Here is a 15,463-nt window from a genome sequence, read left to right on the forward strand (position 1 = left end):
TTAGTGCTTGGTCATACATTTATGCTGTGAACTATGAATATTTAGGTACAAAATTTAATGTTAATCAGCTCAATGTGTGAACACATAACAGACAGAGTCGGCCGACTGTTCATCCAAGGCCACTGCAGGATCAGATACAGTATAAGACGACATCGTGGTCAGAAAGGAAAGACTGTAAATCACTGCCAGACTTCTCTTTTGTTAGTGTCACACGGACCATTTATATTCTAAAATGTGAAATTAAGACACAGACAAATGTTTTCACTGTGGATCCAGACAGCTTTGCTCTGTTGTCCAAGATTTTTGCTAGTCAAATCACAGCTGCTCCAACATGTGGACGAACAAGAGAGGAGTTCAAAATGGGAATGACAAAAGAAAAAAACACAGGAGACTAATGAGTTACCAACCCGAGAGAAAAGTAAGACAGAAACTGAATAAAGTTGCTGAAAATAATTCTGGTGTTCTTATTCTGGTGTGCGAGCAGCGGGCAGGTCACATGTTGTGTTGGCTCCTACGGAAAATTCCACTGCAGCCTTTTCCCACTGTCTCCTCGTCTATATATAAACACCAGAGACTCTGACAGGCTGCCTTTCCTCTCACCCTGCAGTGGTGCAGTGGTGACCTGTCCTCTGACAACTTTTATTAAAAAAAAAAAATCCACAGCACAGGAAAACTAAAATAACTGTTTGCATGTTTCCATTAGATTTCTAAAGAAAATCTTACAAACCAAGAATCACCTTGTCCCACTGTTGGTAAACTGTTGTTTCTGCCAGCACAGCTTTGCAGTCAGGTAGCAGTGATTTTAAGACTAAGAGATTAGAGACTGAAGGATTGGTAATCTGTCCCATGGCTATCATATTACTGAACAACAATGTTTAAATGTTCAGAACCAGGACATAAGGTGATATCTCCATCCAACACTATACTGTAGGATGAGAAAGCCAGTGAGCATTACCTTGTTAGGAGTCTACATATACAGTATGACCTTAAGTGATCTTACATAAGAGGTGACATAATAATAACCCTTAAATTCTACCATCTTGATTAAAGAAAAGTCGCTGCCAGAAAGGGACACCAACAAGAGACAAATCCAGTCCCTGAGGTGCTCATGAAAATTTGATTTAACGTGACCTAAAGACTAAAGAGATGCTCTCAGTTAAGCTAAGGGACTCTGGATGGTCCCAGGATGTGTTACAGGAGGGGATCCTTGTAACTTTTGGCGTGTGTGTCTGTGTGTGTGTGTGTGTGTGTGTGTGTGTGTGTGTGTGTGTGTGTGTGGTGTGTGTGTGTGTGTGTGTGTGTGTGTGTGTGTGTGTGTGTGTGTGTAGGCCTCAGTTGTGTTTGCAAGTGACAGACCATTTCACTATTTCAACAGTGGCTTAATGCATCATTTTACTCTTATAAGGAAGGAAATACATGTAGCACTTCAGTTCATGACATTGTGAAAAACTGGAACCCCCCCTCTCCCCCATATGCAATTTCAGCAGAAGCTATTGTTCTCAGTTTTAACACAGCGATTGTGTAACAACGTTTGAGGATTTGTATTACCTTTCCTTAGAGTGTCAAACCATGTTTTGGAGTCTGATAAGCCTTTCAACTCCTGGTTGTTTGACTCAAACTTGCCTTTCTGATATAGATTGTATTTATCTGTCTCACCAGCAGCTAAAGCAAGCAAACCCCTGGGCCCTGTTTTCAGTTTGAATGTGTATCTAGGCAGCACCTGCTAACCAAGAAGCATAATTGGTGCTTTAATTCCAGAAAACTTGTCCCACAATAATCATCTGAGCAATTTTAACCATGGCAACAGTCTGTTCATAAGGCACAGGGTCACTCGGTTCACACCAACGTGCTGCCTCCGTCTATACTGTACATCTATAGGCTCTCCAGAGGTCAAAGAATAAGTGCATGTGGAGTTTTCCCCTCCTCTAAATGTCTGAGGGGAAAGCTGTAAGCTGATACTTGTGTGTCCAGAATAGTCCCTGCCAGCTGTTTCTGGAGCTGACTGAACTGCAGGAATGTCAGCTTCTAGTCACTGTGCACCAGGTCACCAGCACCCCTTTAACACTCAGCTCTCAACTACACATCGATAGAGGGACATTGGCAACAATCATGAGCGCAGGGTGCACAGACATAAGGCACCTGCAACCAGCTGGCACCGGCTTTAACAGTACACACACACACACGCGCCTTCTGTCTGGTTAGTGGGTATAGAGTGAGGTCATGGAAAAATGGAGAATAATGCCTCAGGGCAGCATTATCCTGAATGTGACCTTGGAGCACAGAGCAAATAAAGGTAGCAACATTGACCTTTAGAAAACACTGTTCAGAGTTAAAAATAAAATAAAAAAGCTGCAGGATTTCCTTTCATAGATTTTTTCATCTCTATTTTGCCTAAACACTAAATTAACCTCTTCACAACATTTACAATGTATAATGAGCATGCAAAGAAAATGAATGCACAATTGGTCTACTGTATAATTACATGACAATGGTAGATGTGTTTCACCAGTTGCTAGGGCCAACAACGGACAACAGTATGAATAGCATACAATTGAATTAACTGTGAGTTGTGCAATTTTACTGAAAACATCACCTCTGTCTATGTTTATATAATGAGTGGGTGACACCTGCACCTGATTCACATGTGCATGGGAAAACACACAGAAGCTACAGGTGGCTTTGCCTTCATGCAGATATCAGTAGGGAAACATGTCTTTGACTTGGGTTTCAAGTGTGTCAAAGAGGAGGAAAATCAACCTTATAGCCATGAATTTAACCATCCAATTATGATGGTTAGCACTTCTACTATAAAAAATACTGATGAGCCTAAATGTGTACTATACACTCTACTATATTTACTTCATAATTATGCAGATTTTTACTACAGGACTTTGTACTGCAAGGAAACATTTCCATCTAGGTTAGAAATGTTCTGGCTAACAATGATTAAAATCTATCTATGCATTCTGAGTGTATGAAAATTGAGATACAGCTTATGAGTTGTTAAACTGACATGCAGTTCCTGTACAATTAAACAGCTAATCTAATTATTTTAGCTTTCATTATGTACCAGCACAGGTATTCTGTCAGTAAATCACATGTCAAAAGCACTAACACACTATCAGTATATCAGTCTTTTTTGCTCAGAGACAACTGGAGAAGATTTTATGGTTGTGGTGACACTGGGACACTTTGTGTCACCGTCAGAACCTCTATGCTTTCTATGCATGTTGTGCATACAAGACATGTTTTTATGGTTCTTGTGACACAGTAAAACCCGTGACCTCAGTGGAGCTCCTTTCACTGCCACAACCTTGAAATGATTTGTGGTGAAGGTTTAGGCAAATCTCACTTTTCCACTGATTCTGCATTGGCTGTAGAATTAAAAGCACATGTATAGTGTCTTACCTGGACTGGCACATCGTCCAAGAGCTTGATTGGTCCTGAAGAAGCGGAGGCATGTTGATTTTATTGTGTGGGCGCTCTGCAGCTTCACGGAGGAAACCCCGCTGAACACAGGGGCCGAGCAGTTGGCCGCCACTACGCGTAGGAGGCTCGCCATGGTGCACACACACCCGACACTCACACACCAGGAGGAGCTCGACAGGACAGGCAGCACCCCTCCTAGGGAAGAGATGTGAGACAGGTGAGAGATAAGGGCATAAACAGAGTGGGGGAGGGGGATTATGGGAGAGGAAGAGTGACAGGATGAATGTTCGAAAGTGAAAATAAGAGTATCTCACTACTTTTTCTGCACACTTTGATTTGTAAACACAGAAATATGTCCCACCCACAGTTTCAAGTGCACATGCGTACACGACCTTTGTTCAAGCAATAGGTCACTTTCACTAAGAAAACACTCCTTAATGCATTTGTACCTAAACATATTCTGACCACTGGGTCCACATTATGAATCTGTCCAAGGTTTTTACCATCACACAAACATATCAAACGTGTCTGACCTATATTCAATAAAGATATTTTTAGAGGGACAAAATGGGTCAAATGTGTATATTCACAAAATTGTGGACAACTGCCCACTGAGTGAATCTGTGGCGGTAAAACACCATGACCGACTGCATGTTTACTTTAAAGGGAGATAATGGAACTGGGATAGACTGGGACAGCTTGGCTGGTGTAGTAGGGTTTGAACTAGAATCAACTGGCAATAAACTCTGCCACTCTGTCATCCTGTGTGCCCTCATCCCCCTGTTCAAGAGTCCAAAGCAAATAAAAGCTGGGAGTAATAAACACATTTACTCAAATCATTTATGAAGTAAGAATGTCTGTTATTTGCTGATAACAGCTTCCGTATGGGAAATTTTGCACGTTCCTCCTTTTTTAACTAAATGCTAAATTAATGTTTTGGTGTTTGGAGCTATTCTTAACATTTACATTTTGGGGTATTTTGAATATTAAACAATCAATTCATCAAATCATTTTCTATATTAATGAATGCACCTTAATCTTTGATGAATAGAAAATGGCTGCTGTATCCTCCACATAGGCCAAGTTAGGCTAGGTCAGTCTTCAAATGTCTTGTTTAATGTGAAACTCAAATATATATTCACTTTGCATTCAAGTGTGACAAAGCCAGCATTAAATTCTTATTGACATTTTTGCAAAAAAAAAAAAAAGAGAGAGAGAGTAGAACAATAACTTAATATTTCTTTCAGGTTCTTTCTCTGTTGGTCAACTAATCACTGCAGCTCTAACCAATAGGGGCTAAATCTTTCCTTTCAATAAAAGTCATACAATCATAGCCCAGAGGTCTGAACGCATGGATTTCCAATATCCTTTATGTTGATTATATTTTGCATTACTTGATCAGCTGTCTGGATTTAAAATCAGAGCTAGGCTATGTTGTGGAGAAATGTCCTTCAAAATTGTGCCAGTAAAAGTCTTCAAATCCTTATCCTCTTTATTGTCACAGTAAACAAAGAAAAACAGCAAATCTGCACCCTGAAATGGAAACTGTTGATCAATTACGCTATGAAATGGACTTTCAGTTTCAACACTTTTAACAGGGCTGTTGAGAACCTACTGTCACAAAGACCGGCTGTTTGTAGAGCAGACATGATTAACAGTCACATCACAGCCTGTGTTTGTTGTTTTATCGTGTCAAACCTGTCGTTTAAAAAGCACTCAAGCTACCACGTCACCATATTATGAATGACTTTTTTCTTTCTCTATTTTGTGCTAACGTTAGCTCATCAAGCCAAAATGAATGAACACGACCATTTTGCAAAACGTTGTGTTGCTTTGTCATGGAAAGTGCCAGATTAAGCCCGTGTCAGGAGGACCGACTCGCCCCGGTGCGTCTCATAAACCTCTGGCTGCGGATAAAAACAAGTGCTGCTCGGTTTAAATGAGTAGCTTTCATTGTGAAAACAGGAGCGGAGGGGCGCAGAAACTGGTGGATTAAGTGTGGTGCTGTTGTTGTTGTTGTTGTTGAGCCAGTGCTCGGTGCAGTTTATCCATATATAGATATCAACATGGTTATTATCCAGCCCAGCTCCTGTTCTCTCTTTTTGTCTCCACTGCCCGTAAAATGTAGCGGGGCGGCGGGTGGTGGTGTTGTTGGTGGAGGAGGCGGAGGAGGAGGAGGGTGGGAAGCTACAATGAGCTAACCAACTAGCGCGCTAGCTGGCGGCTAACGCACATCTGTGTTGCGCATGAAAGCGACGCTCAAAATGAGTCAAAACAGCCCACTGACACATGCACAAGGATGCAAACCGAAACGAAACTGCGTGGTGAAAAGCGAGAGTGGAAAGGTTGAGCGGCTGGTAAAAAGTCGACTGACCTTTGCAGACAGTCCTGGCTCTGTGCAGCACTGTAGGCGAGCAACTTTCTGTCGACCCGGAAGATGTCTGCAGGGAGCGAGCGGCCGGTGTTCAATATGACTGGATCATATGATGAGACGCATCAGAGGATATCCGATGACTTCTGATGTGCTGGCGGTGCCTGGCCAACGGGGCAAGAGAAAAGCCATTCAAGATGCCTGTTTATATATGTTTTGCTCGATGAAAGTCACTTTTCTGCCTTTACATTTTGTAATCTAACAACAACATTAATGGTCATATTTTATAGGCTACACTAAACTGATTTGTCACTTCTTTTTTTTTTTACACAAACTTATATGAAAAATGAGTTAATGCATGAGTAGATTTCATAAACAACAAACACATCAATGCACTTTGCAAAAAAGATATTGACGACAGAGTTATCGGCCTATTGTACCATTTTATAAACATAGGCCAACAGCCTATATTTTACTGCAAACATCAGAAATGGCGTCCTAAAACTAAAGACAGACGGAAGATGCAGCTTTATACACCTCCACTGAGTGTCGCCCTTTTACTATTTTTTTTAACCCACAAAAACACATGGCATGAAATATTAAGTAGGCTAAAGACAAAAAATTGAATTACAATATTAGAAAATTTGAATGTCCGTGTTGACCCCAGTCTAAATTCACACAACTTCACACCTGAATAAGTGCTGGTACATTATTGATGATTGTAAACACAAGTTAAATATTGTTTTTGTTTTCTAGTGCAAATATTCTTGATGTAAATTTCCCTGTCTATGCGTCATACCTGCACAAGTTAAACTATTTATTTACAAGAAGAAGTGATGACAGTACAGTAACACTACTATGGAGGATTGTGTCCATATCATATCAACCTCCTGCTATATGACAGATTGCAGCCGATTAGGTCATACTGATGGTCCTTCTCTAACATTAGTCCTTAAAAGCTTAGGACTAATGTTAGAGAATCATTTTACTTCCCCAGACAGTTTGTGTAGTTAATGGCCAATCGGATCCCTCTGTGTTATAGTGGAGAGCTATGAATTAGAGGACTTTCTGTTAGATTACTGCTGGGGTCCGTTATCTGCCCTACTTTCTCTCTGAGGAACATGCCATGGTCCCTCTTTGGCGTCTTCAATCTCAGTCAGAGAAGCAGTGAAGTTTGATTTGAAGTAACTGGAGCGAAGCCTGTGGTCCCCAAGAACAATTACAACATGTGTCCCTGTTTCTCCAGTAATTATATCCTATAAAATGTAGTGCTTATGAGGGACACATTACATCTGTGTTTCTGTGCTAATTAGGACATGTACGTATGGCTGGGTTTCCTTTTAACTGCCAATGAAAAACAAAAATTGAGACACAACCTGTTTTGACATTTGTACAAGGAAACACCGGCAATAACTGCTTCGTCTGTCTTTGTTTATCTGATATTCAGCATATCTATTCTCCCTGCCCCAGCATGTGCTTCCATTTACAGTATTGTATATATTGTATAGAGAAGATATACTCTCTCACAGGGTCACAGTGATCATCTGGTTCTTTTTATCAGGCTCAGAGTGGAATGCGTTGTTTCTACGCCTGGTTCTCATTGAAGCGTTGCACCCTAAAGATATAGTCCCTCTAATTGAATTGGTTTTGCTTGCACTTCTTTGATTTTCATTTTCCCCAGTTTCTTTTTATTCTGACAACAAAACTATAAATTTAACAGGTGTAATTTGGAGGTCAGTAAGCAGGTGTAGGGATGTTTCTGCCTTTACTACCCATTACAAATAAAGTCTGTTCCTACAACCTGTATCTTGTCTAGTAGTCTGTGTTTACAATGTCATCTCTAGTTGCATATATTCATCTTTCAGTCTGAAAACGGTCTTCTTCCTCTTTTGTGTGTGTTTTCCCCATATTGCTGTTTTGAAAGTAACTGACTGCAAATGACAATGGAAAACATTAACACATCTGTTAAAAAATAATAAAATGGAAAATAATATTAAATGCGCCAACAGACTAAAACCTAATCGTCTGACACCTGATGTTTTTACGACAAGACGCCTTTTCTCAACATGCACTCACTGTCTATTATATTGCACACAAAAAACTTTTCATTTGATCCAATTTCCTGTCGAGCATTTTATAACTGGAAAATTAAAAAGCTTTTTTCTCCATCAAAGCCCATAAAAAGTTGGACTTGTGGTGACAGACACTGCATTTGCATCAAAAGGGAGTAAACTGGAAGATCGTGAATCAAATCCCATTCTCATATGAATTTTATTATCGCGCACTTTGTAATCTGATTCTCAATGAATGCTGCTCTTAACTCCTCGTGTTCTCCTCTCATTGTGTACTTCAGTGTGCTGCTCTGTTTTCTAGTCAGTTCAAGGGAATTCAAATTGCAGTGTAAATACATGACATGTGTCATTTTCTTTGTGTTATTTGTTGATGTAGTACTGTAGATGGCTGAGGGAGTGATAAGCACATTTTCCTGGCAGAAAGTCAACAATTTGCTGCTCACCTATGGGCGCATTTGACTGTTTCACACCGTTTGAACTGAACTGAACTGGCGTGAACTTTTTCAGACTGCACTGTCTGTTAACCTGTCAGGTTTATTTATGGTTGCTGCCATTTCCTTTCATTTAAAAGCCTCAGCTCATCTTGGACAAATGACTTTAGTGCTGCCAAAGTGCTGCTCTGCCTTTAAGCCTCCAGTTTGTCCATGTCTGCAGCAACACACGGGTCATAGACTTTGCCAACCCCTAAAGGACAGGAACAGATATTGGAATCTGGAATCTTTTACTCATATCTGCAGCGATGCTGTCTCTTCACTCCCCCAGGAACTGGTGAGGTCAGAGGTGTGGGTCAGCTACACCCCCTGAATCAGGTGAGGTAGGCATTCAGCCTTTTGATCAAAAACAGAACATGGCAGATGCCCTCACACCGCCCCTTTTACCCCGCTTATGTTACGCAACAATGAGGTTGATTTTCAATGTGTTTGTCCATATGGCACTGAATGGCAGTATAAATGTGGGGGATTGTTTTTCTGCAGATAATGGACAGCGAAATAGGCAGCTGTGAAACAAAACAGCACCACACAGAGAGAATACATGTGTTTGTGTGCATGTGCGCATGTGTGTGTGTGTGTGAGAGAGGGAGAGAGAGAGAGAGAGAGAGAGAGAGAGAGAGAAATTTGAGCAAGAAAATGCTTTGAAGTCAGAAAATTCCAGGAGTTTCCTGTTAACAAGCCCGGGGTATAATGTGAACCAGGAGTGTGTTTTCTGTGTGCAAGCACAGTGAGATCTCCCCAGTCAGTCTCTCGCTGCTGGTGAGAGCAGTTACCATCTCTGTTATCTCTGGGACTCATTCCTTATTTGGTCCACCTGTTGTTTTTTTAACAGAATGCATCAACCTTTGGTGGGGATCTGAATTTTTGGATTCAAAATATGGAAGTTTTTCATCTTTTTATCTTTTAAACAACCTGTGGGTCAATCTCACCTGTTTCAATTGCAACATCGCTGCCTATATGACACCACACTACACAAATGTGTAGAGGATTTGTGAGGGCCTAACCAGTTCCAGCTGATCTACACACAGACCAATCTGCCAGTATAAGTCAGGATGTGTCATTTCTTTGACTCACACTCGCATCTGCGGTTGTTTCTTGCTTTGTGGAGCCTCAGCTGCCTGAGTTTTCTTGCTGCCTGGCCTGGAGCGGGGCGAAGCAAGCCCAAGGAACAGTTGGATCCTAATGTAAGGGACTGGGGAGACTATTCAGACCTCCCTCCAGGACTTGAGCGGGGACTGGGTTTGGATGAAGATAGAGAACATGGAGAGGAGAACAGAGAAGCTGGGGGGCCATCATCAAGCCTGGCTCCGGAGCTGGATTTCCTGTCTGAATTTGCAGGCAAGAGAAATGAACTGATAAGATGATGTTTGTATTTGTCTGCCTGCCTACTTACCGTACCTACATCACTCTTCTCTGTAGGTAAAAAGCGGCTGTGGGTGATAACAGCCCCATCACACAATGACCATTATCTGCGTATGATGGAGAAACAGCTAGAAGACACAGAGCAGGTACGACACTTGTTCATTTACTCTATAGATACCGTGTTGATTTAGGGGAGTCTTTTTGGATGTTTAATTTGATATCTGAAAATTAAATTACACATTGAAATTTTACTCAAAACAGTTTAGTATATCGTACTATATTAACATGACTTATCTCTTAGGAAGGGCTGCATTGCCGTCTGGCAGAGAGAGACACCTTTATCATCACCATCATTCAGAACGCTATGATGGAAGGTCGCATCCAGAAGACAACTTTCCAAGGAGATGCAACAGTAGAGAGTCTAGATCCAGACACTGTCACCAAGCTGCTGCATTACTTGGAGCTTACCAACCAGGTAACCAGTGAGCCGCTAACAGTTTGATTCTCTTAAAAGAAACAAAGAATCCACTGTCTTTGAGACAGTTTTAAGAAAACAAAGGTTCGTGAAAATGGGTCCTCTACTGTGGTTGACTTTTGGTTTTCTCTTTCTCTTCTTTTGGTTTTAACAATTGTTTCAGGAGCAAGGGTTCACCATGCTGGTCGTGAAGAAGAATCTACGGGTCAGTGAGCGGTTCCCATATCCCGTCCGTGTTGAGGCCATTTTGGAGCTCATAGATCAGTTCCCCATGAGGAAGTTGGAGAAGATGACCAGAAAAGGATCCAACTTGAGGTTTCATTATATCACAATGTTCTTCACTGTACTAGTAGAGAACTAAAGAGTGCTTTACATCTGATGTTTCACTCCCTAATGATTCAGCTCAGCGCTTGTCTTGAGTGGGTTGCGAGGTGTCCTCTGGATAATCTCTCTTCCATTTCTAGGAGCACTGATGCATATGATTGTAATTCTTGTTTGTGCTTGTTAAGTCTGTCTATAATATTACTAATTACTTCATCATGTGCAAAAAAAACTGTCAACCACTGTGTAAAAGATGTCAATGTGTGTTATCCGAGTGATTTAATTCACTACAATATGAATCAATTTCTTTGGAACACTTTGAATCAGGTTATTGTTTTCTTTTTAATTTAGATGTAAAACAGCTAAAAAGAAGGTTGTGGTGAAAAGGAAAAAGATGAAGAAGACGATAGTGCTGAGCCCTCAGAGGCGAGCGAACATTACCTCTGTGGTGGCATTACAAAAAAAACCTCTGGACAAAAAAGCTGCCCTGAAAAATAAGGTCCAGGACATCCTGAGTGGACGGTCGCGGTTTGTCATCCGTAAGGTTCCCGCTGTGGGGTCCACGAGGGGACAGGACTCAAGCAGTGGTGGTCAGGCCACTTCTAACAGACAGGAAAAAGAGACACAAGTGCACAGCTCTCCATCTGTGTCAAGGAGCAACGAAGAAGTGAAGAAAGACAGGTGCTGTGTTTTCATTTTTTCTTCTCCAATTTTCAAACACAAAGTTGAGCTTGAATGCTTTGATTGATTTCTCTGAAAATGTGCTTAGCTTCTGTATCCCCATATGGTACTGTATGTCATGCTTCCACACCAAACAGACAGTGCTGGATGAACATCAAAGTAAACCTTTTGTTTTGCACTGCAGGCCTGACTCCTCTGTGAAAGAAGGGAAAAAAGGACACGGAGAGAAAAACAGTGAGGATACCAGAAAGAAGAATGTAAAGGATGACACACGGGAGAAACAGAGCTCTAAGAAAAAGGGCAAAGGGAAAAAGGGAAAGAAAGGAAAAGGAAGAGGGAAAAAGTCCAACAGAGAGGCCAGTGACAAGGATAAAGCAGCCTTGAGGGAGTTTTTGGACAGTTTAAGGGGAACAAGAAGGTTGATGGTGAGACATTTCTCTTTTTGCATCATATTGTCTGCCTTTCTTCCCATATTTTAATGCACAGTGGCATCCATATTACAGATGCATGCAACACTTATCTGTTATCCATCCGTATCCTCGCCCTAGTCTGAGCGAAGTGCCTGTTTGTGTGTGTGTCGTCCTGGTGCTAGCTGATCTCGACGCCCAGCAGAGATGCCTCACTTTACATCCAGCAGAAAGAAGAGAACGAGAAGCATCACTGTGACCTCGCTATCAGGAAGATCACCGTGGCAACCATTGTGGAAGGCAGTGACGCCACGCTCACGCTGCAGCACCAGCAGCTCGGTAGGAAGCATTTGTACATTTGTATGTGTAAGTGATGTTGTGTGTTTGAACATTTGCATCCAAGGCATTCGGTTGGGTTCTCTCTAGGGGTGATTCAAGTAATCAGAAAATGTCATTCAGATATTATCAAGGAAACAGACTGTACCTTTTACTAAGGCAAATACGGCTTCAATGGTACCATTATCTTGTATTTGTTTTAACTCATACTGGTGTGTTCCACGCTTCATCCTCTTTACTTCAATTCATTTAGACGAAAAAAGAATCTGCGACTTTCTGCTCGCTGGGTTGCCAACATTTGTTGTCGTGCTAGGTTTATATTTTGACTTCCAAGACTTCAGTCAGCAGCTGAACTGCAGATGTTTAATGGATTTAATGGAAAACAAGAGTCTGCAGCCATGCTAGAGGCTCAACAAGGTCACACTTAAACACTAAAACCAGAGAGCAGCTCTGATCTAAAGGGTAAGATATATCAATTTAGCATGTGAGCACACTAACCTTTGCCTTTGATTTGCAATAAAACACAAATCACAACTGTGCTCCATGGGAATGTACGTTGTTCATAATAATTATCCTGGAACCATGATGTGTAAAAGTTGGTCATTATCCATCTGGTCATTTGTGAGATATTCCAGTCTGAACCAAAGTGATGGAGTGACTGACTGACATTGACACTGGTATTGGATCTCATCATGTGTTCCTGTTATTGTCTACTCCCTCAATTATATCCATGTGTATACATTCATTTATATATGAATATGTATGTGTATTTTAGATTCAGTGACTCCACTCAGTGACCAATCAGAGCAGGTGGTGGATTCAGGCCTGGTCTCCCTGTTGAGAGCAGAGCTCGGCCTCTCGTCCCCTGACCTTTTCTCCATGACCGTCACGGACTACGACATCAAACCCAATGTAAGAACCCTTTTACCTTTGTTTTCGTCTTTTCTGTCCTTTTTAATGCAGCTGAGAATTTATGCTCCTTTTCAGCACCACTTTTACACAAGCTCACACCTGGAGTCTGTCTAGTTTTAAGATGCACGACTGTCACATCCAATGTCAAGACCATTAAAACCATTCAGATTGCATTCCCTTTTTAGCTGTTCATTAAAACATTTTTAGGAGGAGATCAGTGTGTTTTTTCCTCCCCTTATGTCTCATATATCATTCTCTAAATTATCTAACAACCTTTCCTCTTTTCCCAGAGAGTCTTTGAAGCTCCACCGTCAACCTCTGCTCTGTTCGAGTACATTGACAACCTTCCCTCAAGGCGCTCAGAAAAAGAAAAAGAAAGAAAGAGTCCTCCTGTCTGCTCCAACGACAAGCAGCCTGAGGCTGAGAATTCCCTACTCAGGTAAAGTACTGTAATTCAGTGCTCATTATTATCCTATATCCTAGAGGCAACAATGTCTGGAGCCTTTTTTTACTGATATGAACTCCAAGTAGTACTCTTTAAGTAAAGATTTATGCTTGACTGGCCCACACCACAGCATTCAAACTTGAATGACCATTTTTATGCACATTAAGGTTCATGTCTAAGAGGAGACTGCTGCTCATCTCTGCTCCGTCTGAGGACGACTACTCATTCCAACAGCAGCTCTCTGCTCTCAACGGACAGGGGTGCCACCTGGGTCAGTAACACAACACACAAACAACACAGTCTCTGTCTGTTCTGTCGGTTTTGGAAAAATATGCAAAAGCATTGACAGAGTTAGTCAGGTTTTCCCTCTAACCCTCAGAACAGCAAAAGGCAAACAAAGACAAAATTAGATTTCATTATGAATATACAAATATGAAACGGTCAAAGAGTTAGCTGATGTACAGTAAGATAAGCTAAAAAAAACAAACATCTACAAACTTAATTTGAATCTACAAGCTAAATGATGTTCTTTCCCGCAGGAATTCGCCACTTTGCTATGTTAAAGCTGACTGGAATTGGAGACAAGGCATCAGGAACTGTTGAGTTATTTCCATTAAACGGTGAGTGAAAGTTGAAGAAATTCCATTAAGGCATCGCTGAAAAATTATGTTCCCAAGGCCATAATTGTGTTTTTATAAATCACCATAACATTGAACATTGCCTTTGACTAAAAATCTAGCCAGTTCATCCTTGAGTCGTAATGATGTTTGTGTGAAATGTGAAGAGATTCCTTTGAAGAGTGAAACAGTTTAACTCCCAATAGTCGTTTTTTGTTTTGTTTTATCCATCTGTGAAGTACACTGCTTAGTTTTCACTTCATTATCCGTCTTCCAGGTCACAGTCAAAGTGAAGTTGAGCCGTTATCCCGTGACATGGTCAACAATCTGAGAGAACAGCTGAAGATCAGTAAGGACTACTTCAGCATGTTGATCGTGGGGAAGGATGGCGATGTCAAGGCATGGTTTCCATCACCCATGTGGTCCCTGGATAGCATCTACGACTTGGTGGACTCCATGGAGCTTCGCCTCCAGGAGGAAAAGCTGCAGAAGAGACTGGGGATCCACTGCCCTGAGGACAGAGGAAGGGGAGGCAGCCAGGCAGGACACTATCCCGGCTATGATGAGGACAGGACGGAGACGTACTTCTATCATGGGTCAGAACAATGATCAAGAAAAAGGAAGAGCAGGAGGGTGAGGGAGCGGAGAGAGGGGGAACTCCCTTTATCTTTCAGTAAAATGACAATGACCTGAAAGATTCATCTTGAGGACTAATCCGTTTTTAATAAATGATGATGATAAATCTGTTGGATGCCAAAATAAGCTGGATCTTCTCTTTCAATAGATAATAAATCTGAAAAGTGGAGCATAACATTGTTGAATGGTTTCATTCAAGGAAGTCTTGATGAAAGCATATGTGCACAACTGCTCTTGAGAAAAGCTGGTGTTCTGTTATTTAGCTGATTGCAGTAACAGGGGAAAAGGAGGAATGTCCACACAGGGCCAGGCAGAGGGTGCTTTCTGGCAACACATCTGACCAATCTATTTCAAACGCACACACTGTGTAGTACAGAAACACAAATGGAAAGTTCCTCTGTTGAGACATTGTGATGCTGGAATCGAAACTAGTTAAATTAAACAAATGTTTGTTGTTTGACTTTGGGTTAAACATCTGTTTTTAAAGAGCTGCAGTCTGCTGACACCTCAGGGTCAGTAAAACAATGACTTACTGATGAGGGACTCTGCATGGCCAAGGGGCACTCTTTTACAACATTTCTTTTAACAGCAAAATTTAAACTCCAAAGTTTTTCAGTTGTTCAAATACATATCTTGAATGTATGCAAAAATGGTACCAGAAGTTCCACAGTCACTTTACTCCAAATGTCAGATTAGAGAACTTGATATGCAGATACAGTTCGAAAGAAACTTTTAGGCATCGAAATTAACACGGCATAAATGCACACGTGCATAAATGTGGTCACTGGTTTTTGTGAGGTCAGCAGCATCTTACAGTAACAGAGAAGGAAGTCTGTAAAATGAACTAGACAAAAATAAACTATGAACTTTATCTCCATATTTACTCTTTCTTGTTTCTTTTTCTACCA

General features: G+C 41.3%; 2 protein-coding genes across 2 annotated transcripts in view; one reads left to right on the plus strand and one right to left on the minus strand.

The window, feature by feature from the left end:
* The window catches only part of nnt (nicotinamide nucleotide transhydrogenase), a 33,087-nt gene extending 27,219 nt beyond the window's left edge, over positions 1-5,868 (minus strand). The window contains exons 1-2 of the mRNA XM_085793698.1: positions 5,804-5,868; positions 3,409-3,624 (exon numbers count right to left, since the gene is read on the minus strand). Of these exons, the coding sequence (XP_085649824.1) occupies positions 3,409-3,562 (154 nt within the window). The 5' untranslated portion in view covers positions 3,563-3,624; positions 5,804-5,868. The remainder of the gene's footprint in view (positions 1-3,408; positions 3,625-5,803) is intronic.
* Positions 5,869-9,400: 3,532 nt separating this feature from the next.
* Positions 9,401-15,382, plus strand: ccdc80l2 (coiled-coil domain containing 80 like 2). Its single transcript, XM_085793699.1, has 12 exons — positions 9,401-9,701; positions 9,783-9,871; positions 10,027-10,200; positions 10,364-10,515; positions 10,873-11,202; positions 11,387-11,627; positions 11,795-11,948; positions 12,721-12,857; positions 13,148-13,296; positions 13,470-13,573; positions 13,842-13,922; positions 14,197-15,382. Exons 1-12 carry the CDS (start codon positions 9,416-9,418, stop codon positions 14,526-14,528), a joined length of 2,229 nt encoding a protein of 742 aa, XP_085649825.1. The 5' UTR covers positions 9,401-9,415; the 3' UTR covers positions 14,529-15,382.
* Positions 15,383-15,463: the final 81 nt, after the last annotated feature.

The sequence above is a fragment of the Trachurus japonicus genome, chromosome 12, assembly GCF_045865225.1.
Source record: "Trachurus japonicus isolate A0001 chromosome 12, Traja_1.0".
Taxonomy (NCBI): domain Eukaryota; kingdom Metazoa; phylum Chordata; class Actinopteri; order Carangiformes; family Carangidae; genus Trachurus; species Trachurus japonicus.

Bases quoted from the DNA above. Each gene is read 5' to 3' on its own strand.
- ccdc80l2 (XM_085793699.1), top strand. From the start codon at position 9,416: ATGTGTCATTTCTTTGACTCACACTCGCATCTGCGGTTGTTTCTTGCT. The intron at 10,201-10,363 runs GTAACCAGTGAG...CAATTGTTTCAG, and splicing joins ACTTGGAGCTTACCAACCAG to GAGCAAGGGTTCACCATGCT. The intron at 11,949-12,720 runs GTAGGAAGCATT...TGTGTATTTTAG, and splicing joins GCTGCAGCACCAGCAGCTCG to ATTCAGTGACTCCACTCAGT.